This window comes from Protomyctophum bolini, assembly GCF_963924005.1.
Source record: "Protomyctophum bolini genome assembly, chromosome: 10".
NCBI classification, from domain to species: Eukaryota; Metazoa; Chordata; class Actinopteri; order Myctophiformes; family Myctophidae; genus Protomyctophum; species Protomyctophum bolini.
Window position 1 is genome coordinate 39192276 of NC_137871.1, and position 18168 is coordinate 39210443.

At 39.5% G+C, this 18168-nt stretch overlaps 1 protein-coding gene across 2 annotated transcripts in view; it reads left to right on the plus strand.

Moving 5' to 3' along the window:
• tbc1d9b (TBC1 domain family member 9b) overlaps window positions 1-18168 on the plus strand; it is a 40526-nt gene that overhangs the window by 13046 nt on the left and 9312 nt on the right. Inside the window, exons 11-22 of one of the 2 annotated variants that reach the window (XM_080773638.1) lie at window positions 250-367; window positions 1206-1408; window positions 2583-2665; window positions 3358-3487; window positions 3662-3760; window positions 4536-4604; window positions 5116-5356; window positions 6418-6483; window positions 9609-9677; window positions 10922-10975; window positions 11739-11792; window positions 12616-12713. In XM_080773638.1, the coding sequence (XP_080629764.1) occupies window positions 250-367; window positions 1206-1408; window positions 2583-2665; window positions 3358-3487; window positions 3662-3760; window positions 4536-4604; window positions 5116-5356; window positions 6418-6483; window positions 9609-9677; window positions 10922-10975; window positions 11739-11792; window positions 12616-12713 (1284 nt within the window). The remainder of the gene's footprint in view (window positions 1-249; window positions 368-1205; window positions 1409-2582; window positions 2666-3357; window positions 3488-3661; window positions 3761-4535; window positions 4605-5115; window positions 5357-6417; window positions 6484-9608; window positions 9678-10921; window positions 10976-11738; window positions 11793-12615; window positions 12714-18168) is intronic. The other variant, XM_080773639.1, reaches the window with a different exon arrangement.

The following is an 18168-nucleotide window of genomic DNA, read 5'->3' on the forward strand; positions in this document are numbered from 1 at the left end:
CTTAATTGTATCTTCATGTCACTGGCTTCCATTGGATATCAATGGTAGACTGTATCTTTGCATCTGCCCATTGAACGCGGCACGAGTCTCCCCCTGAAACGAAAAAATAACTAAAACATCCAGTTGTTTTTATTACAAAGAAACCTCTTGCTGACATTTTACAAAGAAAACACCGGATACTATAATTCATATAAATAATTATTAATGAATGTGTGTCGTCCTCTCTCTGGGTCTCTCCTTTCTGTCCAGGCGATGAACATTGTGACGTCTGTGCTGCTGTTGTACTGCACTGAGGAGGAGGCCTTTTGGCTGCTGGTGGCTCTCTGTGAAAGGATGCTGCCAGACTACTACAACACCAGGGTTGTAGGTCAGTGTGTGGCTGTGAAGCTCAAACTCAAAGCTTGGCATAAATAAGGTTGTATCTACTGCTTTTAGGTTTCTTTTAGGTCTATACTGTCCAGGTTCTAGGAATTGGAGTGTTTCTGTTATTTACTGTTTGATCCAGGAAGTTAAGTTTATTATGCTCTGATCCAGGTGTAATTTATAATCCATTATTGTATCAATTCTGTCCAAATTCCAGCTCACTGGATTATTGGTTTTATGATAAGGTTTTAGGCAAGTGTTATCCATCATAGTTGTATAGTTGCATTATAATTTTTATCCCACGATTTTGCAACCCAGTTTTTTCACCCAGTGCCAATTATCGAATGTAATCCTGGGCGCTACACTTCCTCTGCCAACCTGGGGGGGGGGGGGGCAGTGGACTGACCTTGTGCCTCCTTCTATGCATGCGGAGTCCAAGCTGCTTCTTTTCACCTTTTTTGAAACTCTTTTCATGAATTAATACATTAATTCCCTGTTTTAGACTTTTGACGTATGACAGTGTTGTGAAAAAGGAGCAGAAATAGCTGATCTCCAAGCCTAACGAAACGGCACCACATCCACATTGTGAGCTTGTAGATCAGCACATATTTTGGAAAATGTTAACCTATAATGGCCGGACAAAGATTTGGGGTGCCAGGTTAAATAGATGTCTGTATGAATTTTATAAATATTTGACCAATGAAAACCAATAACAAGAGCGTGTGACTATAAACACTATAGTGGGTCCATTGGAACACATTTTCTTTCTTTTTATGCAGTTTTGCGCCCGACAGTTATAACATTCAGCATGTGTGTGTGTGTGTGTGTGTGTGTGTATGTAGGTGCACTGGTGGACCAGGGTGTGTTTGAGGAGCTGACCAGGGAGTGTCTCCCCTTGCTGTACGAACACATGCAGGACCTGGGCGTCATCTCCACCATCTCCCTGTCCTGGTTCCTCACCCTGTTCCTGTCCGTCATGCCGTTCGACAGTGCAGTGCTGCTGGTCGACTGCTTCTTCTACGAGGGCATTAAGGTCATCTTCCAGGTCAGCGGTTTAACCCATTTAGACCTGGCGACCATTCTACAAATCCTGACGGTTTTCTGAAATTCCTATGTTCCTATAGCAGTGGTGCTCAACCTTTTTCATGTCAAGGACCCCCAGAATTATATGTAATTGGCCACCGACCCCCATCTGAAAATATGTTGTTCTAGGGACCCCCCCCCAGAAGCAAGGATTTGAGTTAAAAACGTTCGCTCTGAAAGAATATACGGTATTCAAACATTCGGGCCACATTTTCACGATTAAAAAAAAATTGCAGATCTACAAGCACTCTGTGCCACGCTGTGAGCTTGTAGATCTACTATTTTTCAACAGCTAAAGCATAACATAATGCTTAAAACACCAAAAGGTGTTCCCGCCCCAAAATGGGTTTAATGGGAATACTAAATGGTATGAGGCATACCATGCTCTGTGAACGGTGAAGCTCAAGTTTACTGTGTCGTTGAAGCAGTGAAATTTCCACGACAGAAGCAGTGATTATCAAACCTTTTCATTTCAATGAATGAGCCCCAGTTTACTATGCATTAGATTAGGCCAACCATCTATTCTACATAATCAAACCGATATCAGGGAGGCACAGGGTGCCAACTTTTGTTGGTTACCAACTTTCCATCATTTAGCTGGGGACCGCTTAAAGGACCACTGGTGGTCCACGGACCACTGGTTGAAAACTACTGACATACAGAATACTGGCTAGTACCCTCTTTAAGAGCCATGCCATAAAAATATGAATTCACTACCAGGAAGAGGGTCCCGCAGTCCAGCTTCTATTTCTCTCAGTACCAACCGTATATAATGTCATACATCATGATTGTAGCCCCTCAGCTCCAAGTGCAAACATAAATTGGGTTTCAAAGTTTCAACTAAATGGAATAGACGGGAGGAAATTGCCTGAAGCCTGCTAAAAATAAATCAACCGTTGATTCAGCTTTTGCACAGTAAACATTCCTATAGAGCCATAAATATTTACAGGCAGCAGACATTTCTCGTGACCGTGAATAAAGACACAGTTAACATACTATCTTTGGAGTGCCCGGCTCCAGTCTGTGGAATGTGTTCATAACTTGGTCTTTACATGCCCTATCTGGAGATGTAATTGTAAGGGAAATGATTTGGTAGAATTGTTCTGATCAATCAAGTGTCCCACCTGTATCTCCAGGTGGCGTTAGCCGTGCTTCATGACAACATGGACACCCTGCTGGGGTGCAACGATGAGGGCGAGGCCATGACCATCCTAGGACGGTATGTGTGGAGGAACTTAGATATTGGTAAAACATCACATGGGGTCCCATCATCATCTGAATAAAGAAGGCACTGGATGATTGGAGACTTTTATTTGAATATAGAACGGAGAGCAAGCAAAACACCGCTTTGATTACCGTACTTTTTTGTCAAGTCATGAGCGAAGATGTAATCATCATTGGAGAACCATTTGGTTCCACTTGTACACTCACAGAGTTAAGTAGATTTGATTTGATTTGATTGAATACTTTTTAATAGTTTGCAAATAGTACAGTGGTACGATTATACAGTGTCGATTGTGCACAGTATTCAATTAATTGAGACATTTAAAGACATACAATAAGTAGTGGATTTGACCAAGTGGACCAACTATCCAAGGGGATAGTCTGCGAATCAGAGGTCACTGGTTCGACCCTCGGCTCATCCAGTCCAAGTATCAGAATGGACCGGAGCGGGGAATTTAACCCCTTACTGCTCCCTCCCTGTGCACTCATTGAGCCTTTTTAGCAGCCATCTGCTGGGTGAAGCCGTAAAAGTAAATTCCCCTTCCCTGGAGAGCAGAAAACACTCCCTTTTGTAATGCTGCCTGTTAAACTGTGAAGTCCCATCTGCCATTTGCCATTGTTAGGGAAGGACGGGCATTACAGTGACCGTTTAATAACATGCTAATCGAGTGTCTGTCTGCCTCTCAGCTATCTGGATAATGTTGTGAATAAGCAGACGGTTTCCACGCCCATCCCCCACCTGCACGCCTTGCTGACCAGTGGCGATGAACCGCCTCCTGAGATTGACATCTTTGAGCTCATCAAGTCCTCCTATGAGGTCAGACTTCGTATTTGGTCTAATGCCACGTCATAACCTCATTACGATCATCCCTTCACTTTACTGTCACAGCATCAAAGCATACAATGTACCTTTTTTTTATAAGAGAATCCCTACAGTTTCCTATTTTACTTTGTTAATGTTGTCCTCTTATCTGTGTCTTTCACGGAGAAGAAGTTTGGCAGCCTGCGGTCTGACGTCATTGAGAAAATGAGGTTCACACAGAGGTTAAAAGTGATCCAGTCGTTGGAAGACACAGCAAAGAGGAGTGTGGTGGGTTCCTACGTCAGCAATTTGCTCTTGGCACAAGATTCCGATGACGATCATTGTTGCTTTTCTGATACGAAGACCTAGGAGTTCATCTGTTTATTGAGCTGAGAATTACAAGAGGCAACCACACTTGCAATTGCTAATTGTTAAATTGTCATGAAGCATGTTGGCCACAATTATTATTAATGAAATAAGCAAGGGATAATGTATCCCTTGCTTATTTACCCTTATTGACCCTGCGGAAGTTGTCTTGTTGAAAAATAATAATCCTGAAGGGCATTCTTTTTAAACGACTACCGCCACGTAATCATACATTATCCCACTTACGGCAACTTTAATAATAAATGTATAAATTGACCCAAAAGTAACAACAAAACGAGGTATAGGAAATGCCTCGTCTTGTTTGCTTACGCTAATGATTTAAAAGTATTCCATATTTCACAAGTGACAAGCTGGCCATCTGAGGCTTTGATTATACAGCGGTCTGTTGTAGAGTCCATTATCAATAAATTACACACAGCTGAATTCAGTGATTGACCAATCGGAATCAGGTATTCAACCAAGCCGTGTAATAAATTATCTTATTGTGGTTTTGCCTCAGTCAGTTAATCTCAGGTATTTTCCTAGGAAAGGAGGGGTTGAGAAAGCAAAGGGAAATGAAACAAAACCTTTCAGTACTTTGAATTTCTATGACAATTCATCATGGAAAAACTCTTAATAAATGAATTATACATGATCAGGTTTCAGGGATATACTGTATAACTGTGTTTCTCCACAGGTTAGAGCCATCATGACCGAGTCTGCCTTCAGTATCGAGGAACTGGAGGATCTCTACTGTCTCTTTAAGGTGGGGGGGGAAAACATGCTCAAATAAGTTTATAGTTTTAACTTGTGGCTGCTGTCGGTTTGTAAGGGAAGCTTGTTTCCCTTGCATTAATGACTATAAATATCAGCACTGGCATTAATTAAACTTTCATAATGCTACCCGGGTAATTGACACATCCGTTTTAGAATAAATTAGAAAATTAAGTTTGAACACTTAATAGAAAGGGACCGTTTTGTTCCAGGATGACTGTGATAACTACCGGTATGTCCTCTTTATCCTTGTTTTGGAGGAAGACCAGCATATTTACAATGACACCTTTGTTAGAGGAGCCAAGTTTAATCTCTGGCAATTAAGGGGTAATTTATAGGAGAAATACAAATGGTACTGGACAGTCTTATTTTGAGAAATAAACCAATAATGCATGCATTATAAGTATATGGTCTGTAAATGTGTGAATATTTTTGTAATGCCAAGACTTAGCCTAAGGTTTATGAGACTTATCATTAATGTGCCTTTTCTCCTGTTCCTGCAGGCCAAACACATCAGAAGCTGCTACTGGGGGGCCAGTTCCACGGCCGCAGAGCGCCACGACCCCAGCCTGCCGTACCTGGAACAGTACCGCATTGACCTGGGCCAGTTCTCTCAGCTCTTTGGGGCCCTGGGTCCCTGGGAGTGTGGCGTTCACACCGTCACCCTGGCTGCACGTCTCTTCCGCCTGCTGGACAAGAACAAAGACGGGCTCATCAACTTCAAGGAGTTTGTCACCGGGCTGAGTGAGTTGAAGAGTGGTGCTCTAGGATAGGGTTAAGAATCGCGAGTTAATACGTACGGTCATAATTAATTACTATGAGTGACAAAGTATAAATTAAGCCAACTGATTCTCTTTTGTTCAGCATCGATCTGTAAACCAGTAATCTATAAGTTATTGCATTTTGTAATTAATGAATTACAAAATGTTACCTATTATGATCGTTGACTGGTGATGGCTCAGCCCTAAACTGTGAATCAAAATGAATAGAGTACAAGAAGAACTGTTGAGGGAATGATTAATAAACAGCCCAGCTGTGTTTGCTGAATGATTGGGACATTAAGTTTACCAGGCTAGTTGAAAATGAACACATTGTTATATAGAGGCCATGCATGTGACTTCATCATACCCGGTTATGCAGGAACACTTACTCAGTGGCAAAAAACTACTTTCTGGCCTTGACAGTCCATACATCCAAACAGAAAAGTCCTATTTGATTGTATTAAACAACATTATACCTCACCAGCATTGCAGCTGTATGGGAAACTTAAATTATCCAGTGTGTCTGCAATGTTTTTGTTTCATAATAATCCACCATATAGTTGTTATGAGCTACTTTCTGTCAAGAAAGTCTGTGCAGGTGATTTAGTGTCGCAGAGTTTGGAAGCGTGCCTTTTCATTAACATAACTTCCTGCTGCCTCCTGCATTATGTGCAATTTAGAAACGGGTGGCACGCAGGGCCATGGATATCCAATGCTCCTGCTGCTCACCGGCGTGTCCCGGTGTAAAAGTGATGCATGTGTATACTCTCCGTTTGCAGGGTTTGGTTGTCAGTTGGATTAAATGCATTTCGAAACTGGAAGCTGCCTGAATAATATCTGCTCTTCCACTATTGGCCAGTAATCTGCAACATTAATGTGGTGCTGACAGAGTTGGGGGAATTTGTCAAAGGCAACTTAGCAGTAGTTGAAAAGGAAGGGAAATAAATTAATACTACAATACTCATCCCAAGAGTCAACAATAGTAGATTTTGAGTACATTTTGATGTTATGATGAATTTCAGTTCTCCATTGTCCCCCCTGCAGGTGGGATGTACCATGGGGATATGACGGAGAAACTAAAACTGTTGTACAAGCTTCACTTACCACCAGGTAGGCTCTGAGAAGTGTGTGTGTGTGTGTGTGTGTGTGTGTGTGTGTGTGTGTGTGTGTGTGTGTGTGTGTGTGTGTGTGTGTGTGTGTGTGTGTGTGTGTGTGTGTGTGTGTGTGTGTGTGTGTGTGTGTGTGTGTGTGTGTGTGTGTGTGTGTGTGTGTGTGTGTGTGTGTGTGTGTGTGTGTGTTTAATTAAACCTCTGTTGTCAGGCATCCGCCAAATGTTTGACCATTTTAAGAGGTAACACAGTAATACTTTAATAGATAGTTTGCTTAAGTTAGTGTCCTGACCACACCTTCCATACAGTAGTATTTTACATGTACTCTGGTCTGTCCACATACATTTGATTTCATCTCTGTCAGTTGCCTTATCTCTGGCTGGGTTGTTAGAATGAACACAGCAACAGCCCAGGAAATATCAGCAAACGCATAGGAAATGAGTAAGCGGTTTTAGTGTGTGAATGTACAGTGTGTGTAAAACTGGAGTCTTGAAGAAAAAAATATATCTAGTACATTCTGTGCAGAATGTAACCACTGCTTGTGCAATTACAATTTGGCCATTTAGCAGACACTTTTATCCAGAACGACCAAAGCAGCATGAATGCTAGTTTTACAGCATCAGGGTAAGCGGTCAACTAAATAATGTCAAGAATCCAATGTAGTGCTGTATAAACCAAGCATCTGTCTAAATAATATAGACACTAAATCGTTTCAATGTAAGTATTCGTTAAGAAAATACATTTGCTTATAAAATAGCAACATAAGGTTATCTCTATCTACTGTCCCCTCAAAAGTAGACCAGGCACAGCTCATGCTGCTACTGTATGTGCATGACATCATCCCAGCTAAGTCCTGCCCTATGCGGGAGCTAACTATTTTCGTAGACAACGCCTGGTAACGTCTGTCCCAACAGCCAGAAACCTTGGTGTTGTCCTGGACAGTCAGCTCTCGTTCAAAACACACATCACAGCTGTCACTCGATCCTGTAGGTTCACATAAAATACGACGAATTAGACCGTTCCTCACCCAGGAGTCAGCCCAGCTCCTAATCCAGACAACAGTCTTGTCAAAACTTGACTATTGTAACTCCCTCCTTACTGGCCTACTGGCATGTGCACTTCTCCAACTGATCCAAAAGCCGCAGCTCGCTTGGTCTTCAACCAGCCAAAATTCTCACATGGCTCCCTCCACTGGCTCCCGGTCGCTGCCCACACAGAATACAAAACTCTGATGCTGGCATTCAAAGCAACCAAAGGTATGGCTCCCCCATATCTTGCAAGTATGATCGAATCCTACAAACCCTCCCATGCACTCAGATCAGCCAATGCAGGGAAGCTGGAAGTACCCTCACTAAAAACGCAGAGACAACGCCCACTCGTCCCAAACTCTTCTCCCTTCTGGCTCCAAAACTATGGAATACACTTCCCATTACAATCAGAACTGCAGCCTTACTCCCAATCTTCCGCCATAGTCTGAAAACCCACCTTTTCATACTCCATCATGGCCCGTAGCACTTACCCTAGCCCCTTAGATAGCACTTTTTGTAGACTTGGATAGCATTTTTTTTACTTATAGCATGTGATGTAGACCAGGGGTTCCCAAACTTTTTTGGACCAGGTACCCCATTTGGGGTAGATATTTTTCCAGGTACCCTCTCATCCTCGCAACACGGATAACAATATATTTACAACCACAAGCAGTGTTTCCTGCAGGAAAAAGCTTTGGCATGGTGCTTTAGTACTTTAGCACTTTATGAACATGAACAAAATGTAGACGTCTAAATGTAGACGTCTAAATGTAGACGTCTACATTTAGCTTTAAACACTTTAGCACTTTATGAACATGAACAAAATGTAGACGTCTAAATGTAGACGTCTACATTTAGCTTTAAACACTTTAGCACTTTATGAACATGAACAAAATGTAGACGTCTAAATGTAGACGTCTACATTTAGCTTTAAACACTTTAGCACTTTATGAACATGAACAAAATGTAGACGTCTAAATGTAGACGTCTAAATGTAGACGTCTTCTCTTATGGGGGTCCCTGGCATATCTTTTCAAATGGGGGTCCACGGGCTAAGTAGTGTCAATTTGGGGGTCCTTGACATGAGAAAGTTTGGGAACCACTGCTTTAAACACTTTAGCACTTTATGAACATGAACAAAATAGATGGGTCCCCCCTGGAACTCCCTCAGGTACCCCTGGGGGTCCCGCATTCTAGTGCTGTCTACATCAGTGGTTCCCAAAGTGTTGGGAACCACTGATGTAGACAGCACTAGAATTGCATTGTATGTAGTCGTAGCACTTTATAGTACCGGTATATACATATAGTATAATATATGTATAGTTTATGTTTATGTATACCGGTAGTTTCATTCATCACATAGAGATTCCACTGTTACGTTCTTAGCTTATGCATGTTTCATGAAAACTACTTTTTATGTATGTGATGTATATGCTTTTTTGTTCTTGCTTAATTCAAGTCGATCTGGATTAAGAGCGTCTGCTAAATGCCTAAATTGTATCATGAAATAGACCTCCAACCATGAAAGAAAATGGCACAAACTATGTGCACCAGCAAATTCCCGGTGAAGCAAAAAAAAAAAGGAACGAATTTAGTTTACATACCGTATGTACATTGGAGTAATTTTAAAGATCACTATCTCTATTTGGCCAAATTAAGTGTATATCGATAGATACAAACTGGACATAGAGGCCATTTTTGGTGATTTATAGACAGAGTCTACTAGCTCAGTGGCCTTGTGGTTAGAGACAGTGTCCGCCCTGAGACTGGGAGGTCGGGGTTCAATACCTGGCCAGGTCATACCAAAGACTCTAAAAATGGGACCCAGTGCCTCCCTGCTTGACACTCAGCATCAACGGTTGGATTGGGGGTAAGTACCTGCGACATACTAGCGTCATGTCCAGGGGGTGTACTTGTACATCAAGCTGCCTCACGCTACAGAAACGGGAGATAGGCTCCTGCCCTATGGGCCTCATGGCTCGGCAAGGCTACTTATAGACAGAGTCATGGATATGATGTGACTCCAGGCTGCTTTAACTGCTGGCCATGTGTTTGTTTATGAATGTATGGATTAACAGAGCTTGCCTTTATCTTTCAGCATTATGTCCCGAGGAAGCGGAGTCTGCTCTGGAGGCAGCACAGTTCTTTACTGATGACACTCCACAGGGTATACACACACACACACACACACACACACACACATACGTAACACATGCACTGTTGTCTCAATAACGGCACATTGTTTTGTGACACATTGTGAAACGCGTTTGGGCAAAATAATATTTGGTACTTTTAGATGTTTTGTCCAATCGTGGTTGCCTGCTGTCTAATAGTTGTGATTAAACATTGTGAGTCAAGCTAAAAAAAAAACAGGATTATAATTGAACTCGTGGAGCACTAGTTTGAAGCAACCATTTGACACAGTTCTGACCTTAAGCCTCACCCAGGTACACAAGTATGCATTTTAGTCACATTGCTATGTTTTGTCATCAAGATAATAAGACCTATATAAAGGTTTATACAATGAAATGCCAGACATGTATCGGTGACAGTTAGACAAGTGTAATGGGAATACACTATATATATATATATATCTTTTTGAGAAGAGATGACAGATTCTTCCATCCTAAATTCTCCTGGTGGATGATCACTCCAAATCCTAGATGCCTTGATCTTAATTGACAACAAAGGTCCAGCTACTTTTCCTTTCATCATGTTAGATAGATAATCTTACATGTCTGAGAGGCCAGTTGTATCCCGTTATGGAATGGATGTCACTTGCCTGACCTGATTGCTTTCCACCTGAAGTTCTCTTATTTCTTGGCATGTTTTCTGTGCATGACAAATCTCCTGGAGTCATCCTTCTTAACCCGTTAAGACCTGAGGACCCGATTTATAAAAAAAAGTAAAGGAAAAAAACAAGTTTATTTAGCGTTTTTCTCCCTTATAGGCGAGTTGAGGACCATTTTGCTAGACCTGGTCACAAATGTTTTCTAAAAAACTTTTTCTCTGTCAGTGGTTCTCAACCTTTTTAATATCAAGGACTGAATATCTCAAAATGTTTTGTTCTAGGGACCCCCCAGAGAAGCAAAGATTTGCACAAATGTTCCCAAAATTTCTAAAATAGCAGATCTACAAGCTTGTAAGCACAGCACTTTCTGCCGCCCTATGAGCTTGTATATCTGCAATTTTTCAATAGCTAAAGTTTAAAATAATGGTTAAAGTGGTTAAAAGCTAAGGTGACACAGATGCATTCCAGGTCTTAATGGAGTCTTCTTAATAACAGAACCATGTCTCATCTGCCCATCCTGTAATCCCTTTCACACTCGCACTGCATAAATGTTCTCTCTCTCTTTTTCTCTCTCTCTCTGTCCATACTTTGTTTCTGTTCCATTTCTCCTGCAACTCCAGAATCTCCCTTCCTGTCTGATTTGGACTTCCTGGCACAGCAGGAAGTGACCTCAGGTTTGTGTCTTTGTGACACAGAGATGCTTTTGGTCAGCATATATAGTGCTCTCTGTGTGAAGGACGGGCGGGCTTAGGTTAGCAACTCTGTTTAAGCAACATTTGAATTGGGCATTGGCAGTAACCCTCAGATGCTGAAAGGGCTACAACTGAGTTAAATAACCATGGCAATTATTATTGTTTACCTTCCTGCCGAGACTTCCTTGGCTAATATCCTACACACGGAGCACTGAAAGAGCTTGATCAAATTATTCTTTGAAGTCACCCTCTCATTTCCTCTCTGATGCATTGTGGTACGACACTGGTTGCAGTGCAGTGAAGTGAACACACCTCTTGTTTCATACCTTATTTCCTGCTGTGTGATCTGGACCTTCCCCGTCTCTGTTTCATGTCACGCCTCTATTCAGAAACTCTGAGGCTTTCATATTTATCCTGCAGACTTTTGAAGTACTCCATGAAGTAGCAGCGACAGACACTCTTAAGGGAATGGATGATTAAATCCAGCCGCTATACAATAGTTAAACGTACATGCACTACAATATCTCCTCGATTCACTTGTTTATAAACCCCCATATTAGTCATACTTCATACACTAAAGCTGTTATTTCATATGCCACAATTATATTTAATACACGGGTCATACTTCATAATGTAGTTAGTATTCCTCTCTGACTTGAAGAGAATCTTTTTCTCACCTACAATAATCTGCTGTGATGTTTTTCATGATGATGATGGTGATGATGGTGATCTCTTTTATTTGCAGGAGAGGAGGACAAAGATGCTGGTGATGACAATGGAGAAGGCGAAGACAAGAAGGGTAAAACCATGTTTCTCAGCTTACATATTGTATAGTCTAAACCCATTAATACCTGAGGCTGATGCTACAAAATGTCATGCCTCAAAAAATTATATTTTATATTAAGTTTGGAACCAAGGCTCCTGGTGAATCATAATAATGTTTTCAGAAATCTCTATGGGAAAATAATAATGGGTTTTCTATCTGTGGCGCCACAATATGGTGGCCACTGCAATACATTTCAGTAGAAGCTATAGCAAAGGATTTATTGGCAAATTGCGCACTCTGGTGGATGAATTTAACATTGCGCCTGAGTGTCCAGTGTATGGTTGTCATGCAGAGAAGCTCAAAACCAGCTTCTTCCAAGTTACAACCAGTGGTGGAAAGTACTTTTACTTAAGTACTGTACTTAAGTAAAATTGTGAGGTATTTGTACTTTACTTGAGTATGTACAATTTACAGTACTTTCACTTCTACTCCACTACATTTCAGAGAAATATTGTACTTTTACTCCACTACATTTATTTGACAACTTTAGTTACTTTACATTTTGGGCATTTGAAAATGACCGATCTACAAGCTCACAATGTGTGATCGCAGATATACAATGCTTGTAGATCTATTTTCATACATTTGAAAACATGAAATGGGACATTCTGCATAGTAGTAGTATTAGTGACTAGTGTGTACTTTCTACTTGTGGTACTTTGTGATGCCAATACTTTTGTACTTGACTGGACTTGTACTTGAAATGTAGTAGTTCTACATTGCAGTATTGATACTTTTACTTAAGTGAAAAAGTACTATTTCCACCACAACCCTACTATGCATGTGTGGCTTTCAGAAGAAAAGGTGAAAGACTACAAGTACTATCTAAGGATGTGGGCCAAGGAGAACGAACCCAGGAAGGAAAGCATCAAAGACATTCCCAGGATGAACCAGGTACAAACATAGACTGTATGGTACAAAGGACACTCAACCACTATCAAACGGGTGTATTCCAGGCGTGTCATTATAGGCACAAATTATAAGAATCTAATATATATATATATATATATATATATATATATATATAAAATTGAGGGGCGCTAGCCCAATCCTATGCCCAGCTTTGAGTGTTTGTGTGAACACAAACAGCTGATGATTGGGTTTTAGTCTTTCACCCCATAGTGATGATTTGATAGTACAAATTGAGGATAAAAGTGAGGGCAGAAGTGATTGGCCGGAATGACATTTGTGATGATTTGATTGGCTGAGCACGGAATGTGATGTATGATGATAAGAGCGCCCCTCACTTCATTTTTTTCAAATCTTCAAAAATGATGAAAAACTGCGCGCTATAGTATGCCGTACGATATGGGCTATAGCCCACCGTCCAAAATGATGAGAAACAAGGCTAACTTTTTTTTTCAAAATTTCAAAAAACATGGGCTATAACCCATCGTTTTTGTCATTTCGTCATTTTTTTCAAATCTTCAAAAATGATGAAAAACTGCGCGCTATAGTATGCCGTACGATATGGGCTATAGCCCACCGTCCAAAATGATGAGAAACAAGGCTAACTTTTTTTTTCAAAATTTCAAAAAACATGGGCTATAACCCATCGTTTTTGTCATTTCGTCATTTTTTTCAAATCTTCAAAAATGATGAAAAACTGCGCGCTATAGTATGCCGTACGATATGGGCTATAGCCCACCGTCCAAAATGATGAGAAACAAGGCTAACTTTTTTTTTCAAAATTTCAAAAAACATGGGCTATAACCCATCGTTTTTGTCATTTCGTCATTTTTTTCAAATCTTCAAAAATGATGAAAAACTGCGCGCTATAGTATGCCGTACGATATGGGCTATAGCCCACCGTCCAAAATGATGAGAAACAAGGCTAACTTTTTTTTTCAAAATTTCAAAAAACATGGGCTATAACCCATCGTTTTTGTCATTTCGTCATTTTTTTCAAATCTTCAAAAATGATGAAAAACTGCGCGCTATAGTATGCCGTACGATATGGGCTATAGCCCACCGTCCAAAATGATGAGAAACAAGGCTAACTTTTTTTTTCAAAATTTCAAAAAACATGGGCTATAACCCATCGTTTTTGTCATTTCGTCATTTTTTTCAAATCTTCAAAAATGATGAAAAACTGCGCGCGATAGTATGCCGTACGATATGGGCTATAGCCCACCGTCCAAAATAATGAGAAACAAGGCTAACTTTTTTTTTCAAAATTTCAAAAAACATGGGCTATAATAACCCATCGTTTGTCATTTCGTCATTTTTTTCAAATCTTCAAAATAGATGAAAAACTGCGCGCTATAGTATGCCGTACGATATGGGCTATAGCCCACCGTCCAAAATGATGAGAAACAAGGCTAACTTTTTTTTTCAAAATTTCAAAAAACATGGGCTATAACCCATCGTTTTTGTCATTTCGTCATTTTTTTCAAATCTTCAAAAATGATGAAAAACTGCGCGCTATAGTATGCCGTACGATATGGGCTATAGCCCACCGTCCAAAATGATGAGAAACAAGGCTAACTTTTTTTTTCAAAATTTCAAAAAACATGGGCTATAACCCATCGTTTTTGTCATTTCGTCATTTTTTTCAAATCTTCAAAAATGATGAAAAACTGCGCGCTATAGTATGCCGTACGATATGGGCTATAGCCCACCGTCCAAAATGATGAGAAACAAGGCTAACTTTTTTTTTCAAAATTTCAAAAAACATGGGCTATAACCCATCGTTTTTGTCATTTCGTCATTTTTTTCAAATCTTCAAAAATGATGAAAAACTGCGCGCTATAGTATGCCGTACGATATGGGCTATAGCCCACCGTCCAAAATGATGAGAAACAAGGCTAACTTTTTTTTTCAAAATTTCAAAAAACATGGGCTATAACCCATCGTTTTTGTCATTTCGTCATTTTTTTCAAATCTTCAAAAATGATGAAAAACTGCGCGCTATAGTATGCCGTACGATATGGGCTATAGCCCACCGTCCAAAATGATGAGAAACAAGGCTAACTTTTTTTTTCAAAATTTCAAAAAACATGGGCTATAACCCATCGTTTTTGTCATTTCGTCATTTTTTTCAAATCTTCAAAAATGATGAAAAACTGCGCGCGATAGTATGCCGTACGATATGGGCTATAGCCCACCGTCCAAAATGATGAGAAACAAGGCTAACTTTTTTTTTCAAAATTTCAAAAAACATGGGCTATAATAACCCATCGTTTGTCATTTCGTCATTTTTTTCAAATCTTCAAAATAGATGAAAAACTGCGCGCTATAGTATGCCGTACGATATGGGCTATAGCCCACCGTCCAAAATGATGAGAAACAAGGCTAACTTTTTTTTTCAAAATTTCAAAAAACATGGGCTATAACCCATCGTTTTTGTCATTTCGTCATTTTTTTCAAATCTTCAAAAATGATGAAAAACTGCGCGCTATAGTATGCCGTACGATATGGGCTATAGCCCACCGTCCAAAATGATGAGAAACAAGGCTAACTTTTTTTTTCAAAATTTCAAAAAACATGGGCTATAACCCATCGTTTTTGTCATTTCGTCATTTTTTTCAAATCTTCAAAAATGATGAAAAACTGCGCGCTATAGTATGCCATACGATATGGGCTATAGCCCACCGTCCAAAATGATGAGAAACAAGGCTAACTTTTTTTTTCAAAATTTCAAAAAACATGGGCTATAACCCATCGTTTTTGTCATTTCGTCATTTTTTCAAATCTTCAAAAATGATGAAAAACTGCGCGCTATAGTATGCCGTACGATATGGGCTATAGCCCACCGTCCAAAATGATGAGAAACAAGGCTAACTTTTTTTTTCAAAATTTCAAAAAACATGGGCTATAACCCATCGTTTTTGTCATTTTGTCATTTTTTTCAAATCTTCAAAAATGATGAAAAACTGCGCGCTATAGTATGCCGTACGATATGGGCTATAGCCCACCGTCCAAAATGATGAGAAACAAGGCTAACTTTTTTTTTCAAAATTTCAAAAAACATGGGCTATAACCCATCGTTTTTGTCATTTCGTCATTTTTTTCAAATCTTCAAAAATGATGAAAAACTGCGCGCTATAGTATGCCGTACGATATGGGCTATAGCCCACGGTCCAAAATGATGAGAAACGAGGCTAACTTTTTTTTGCAAAATTTCAAAAAACATGGGCTATAACCCATCGTTTTTGTCATTTCGTCATTTTTTTCAAATCTTCAAAAATGATGAAAAACTGCGCGCTATAGTATGCCGTACGATATGGGCTATAGCCCACCGTCCAAAATGATGAGAAACAAGGCAAACTTTTTTTTTCAAAATTTCAAAAAACATGGGCTATAACCCATCGTTTTAGTCATTTCGTGATTTTTTTCAAATCTTCAAAAATGATGAAAAACTGCGCGCTATAGTATGCCGTACGATATGGTCTATAGCCCACCGTCCAAAATGATGAGAAACAAGGCAAACTTTTTTTTTCAAAATTTCAAAAAACATGGGCTATAACCCATCGTTTTAGTCATTTCGTGATTTTTTTCAAATCTTCAAAAATGATGAAAAACTGCGCGCTATAGTATGCCGTACGATATGGGCTATAGCCCACCGTCCAAAATGATGAGAAACAAGGCTAACTTTTTTTTTCAAAATTTCAAAAAACATGGGCTATAACCCATCGTTTTTGTCATTTCGTCATTTTTTTCAAATCTTCAAAAATGATGAAAAACTGCGCGCTATAGTATGCCGTACGATATGGGCTATAGCCCACCGTCCAAAATGATGAGAAACAAGGCTAACTTTTTTTTTCAAAATTTCAAAAAACATGGGCTATAACCCATCGTTTTTGTCATTTCGTCATTTTTTTCAAATCTTCAAAAATGATGAAAAACTGCGCGCTATAGTATGCCGTACGATATGGGCTATAGCCCACCGTCCAAAATGATGAGAAACAAGGCTAACTTTTTTTTTCAAAATTTCAAAAAACATGGGCTATAACCCATCGTTTTTGTCATTTCGTCATTTTTTTCAAATCTTCAAAAATGATGAAAAACTGCGCGCTATAGTATGCCGTACGATATGGGCTATAGCCCACCGTCCAAAATGATGAGAAACAAGGCTAACTTTTTTTTTCAAAATTTCAAAAAACATGGGCTATAACCCATCGTTTTTGTCATTTCGTCATTTTTTTCAAATCTTCAAAAATGATGAAAAACTGCGCGCGATAGTATGCCGTACGATATGGGCTATAGCCCACCGTCCAAAATAATGAGAAACAAGGCTAACTTTTTTTTTCAAAATTTCAAAAAACATGGGCTATAATAACCCATCGTTTGTCATTTCGTCATTTTTTTCAAATCTTCAAAATAGATGAAAAACTGCGCGCTATAGTATGCCGTACGATATGGGCTATAGCCCACCGTCCAAAATGATGAGAAACAAGGCTAACTTTTTTTTTCAAAATTTCAAAAAACATGGGCTATAACCCATCGTTTTTGTCATTTCGTCATTTTTTTCAAATCTTCAAAAATGATGAAAAACTGCGCGCTATAGTATGCCGTACGATATGGGCTATAGCCCACCGTCCAAAATGATGAGAAACAAGGCTAACTTTTTTTTTCAAAATTTCAAAAAACATGGGCTATAACCCATCGTTTTTGTCATTTCGTCATTTTTTTCAAATCTTCAAAAATGATGAAAAACTGCGCGCTATAGTATGCCGTACGATATGGGCTATAGCCCACCGTCCAAAATGATGAGAAACAAGGCTAACTTTTTTTTTCAAAATTTCAAAAAACATGGGCTATAACCCATCGTTTTTGTCATTTCGTCATTTTTTTCAAATCTTCAAAAATGATGAAAAACTGCGCGCTATAGTATGCCGTACGATATGGGCTATAGCCCACCGTCCAAAATGATGAGAAACAAGGCTAACTTTTTTTTTCAAAATTTCAAAAAACATGGGCTATAACCCATCGTTTTTGTCATTTCGTCATTTTTTTCAAATCTTCAAAAATGATGAAAAACTGCGCGCTATAGTATGCCGTACGATATGGGCTATAGCCCACCGTCCAAAATGATGAGAAACAAGGCTAACTTTTTTTTTCAAAATTTCAAAAAACATGGGCTATAACCCATCGTTTTTGTCATTTCGTCATTTTTTTCAAATCTTCAAAAATGATGAAAAACTGCGCGCGATAGTATGCCGTACGATATGGGCTATAGCCCACCGTCCAAAATGATGAGAAACAAGGCTAACTTTTTTTTTCAAAATTTCAAAAAACATGGGCTATAATAACCCATCGTTTGTCATTTCGTCATTTTTTTCAAATCTTCAAAATAGATGAAAAACTGCGCGCTATAGTATGCCGTACGATATGGGCTATAGCCCAC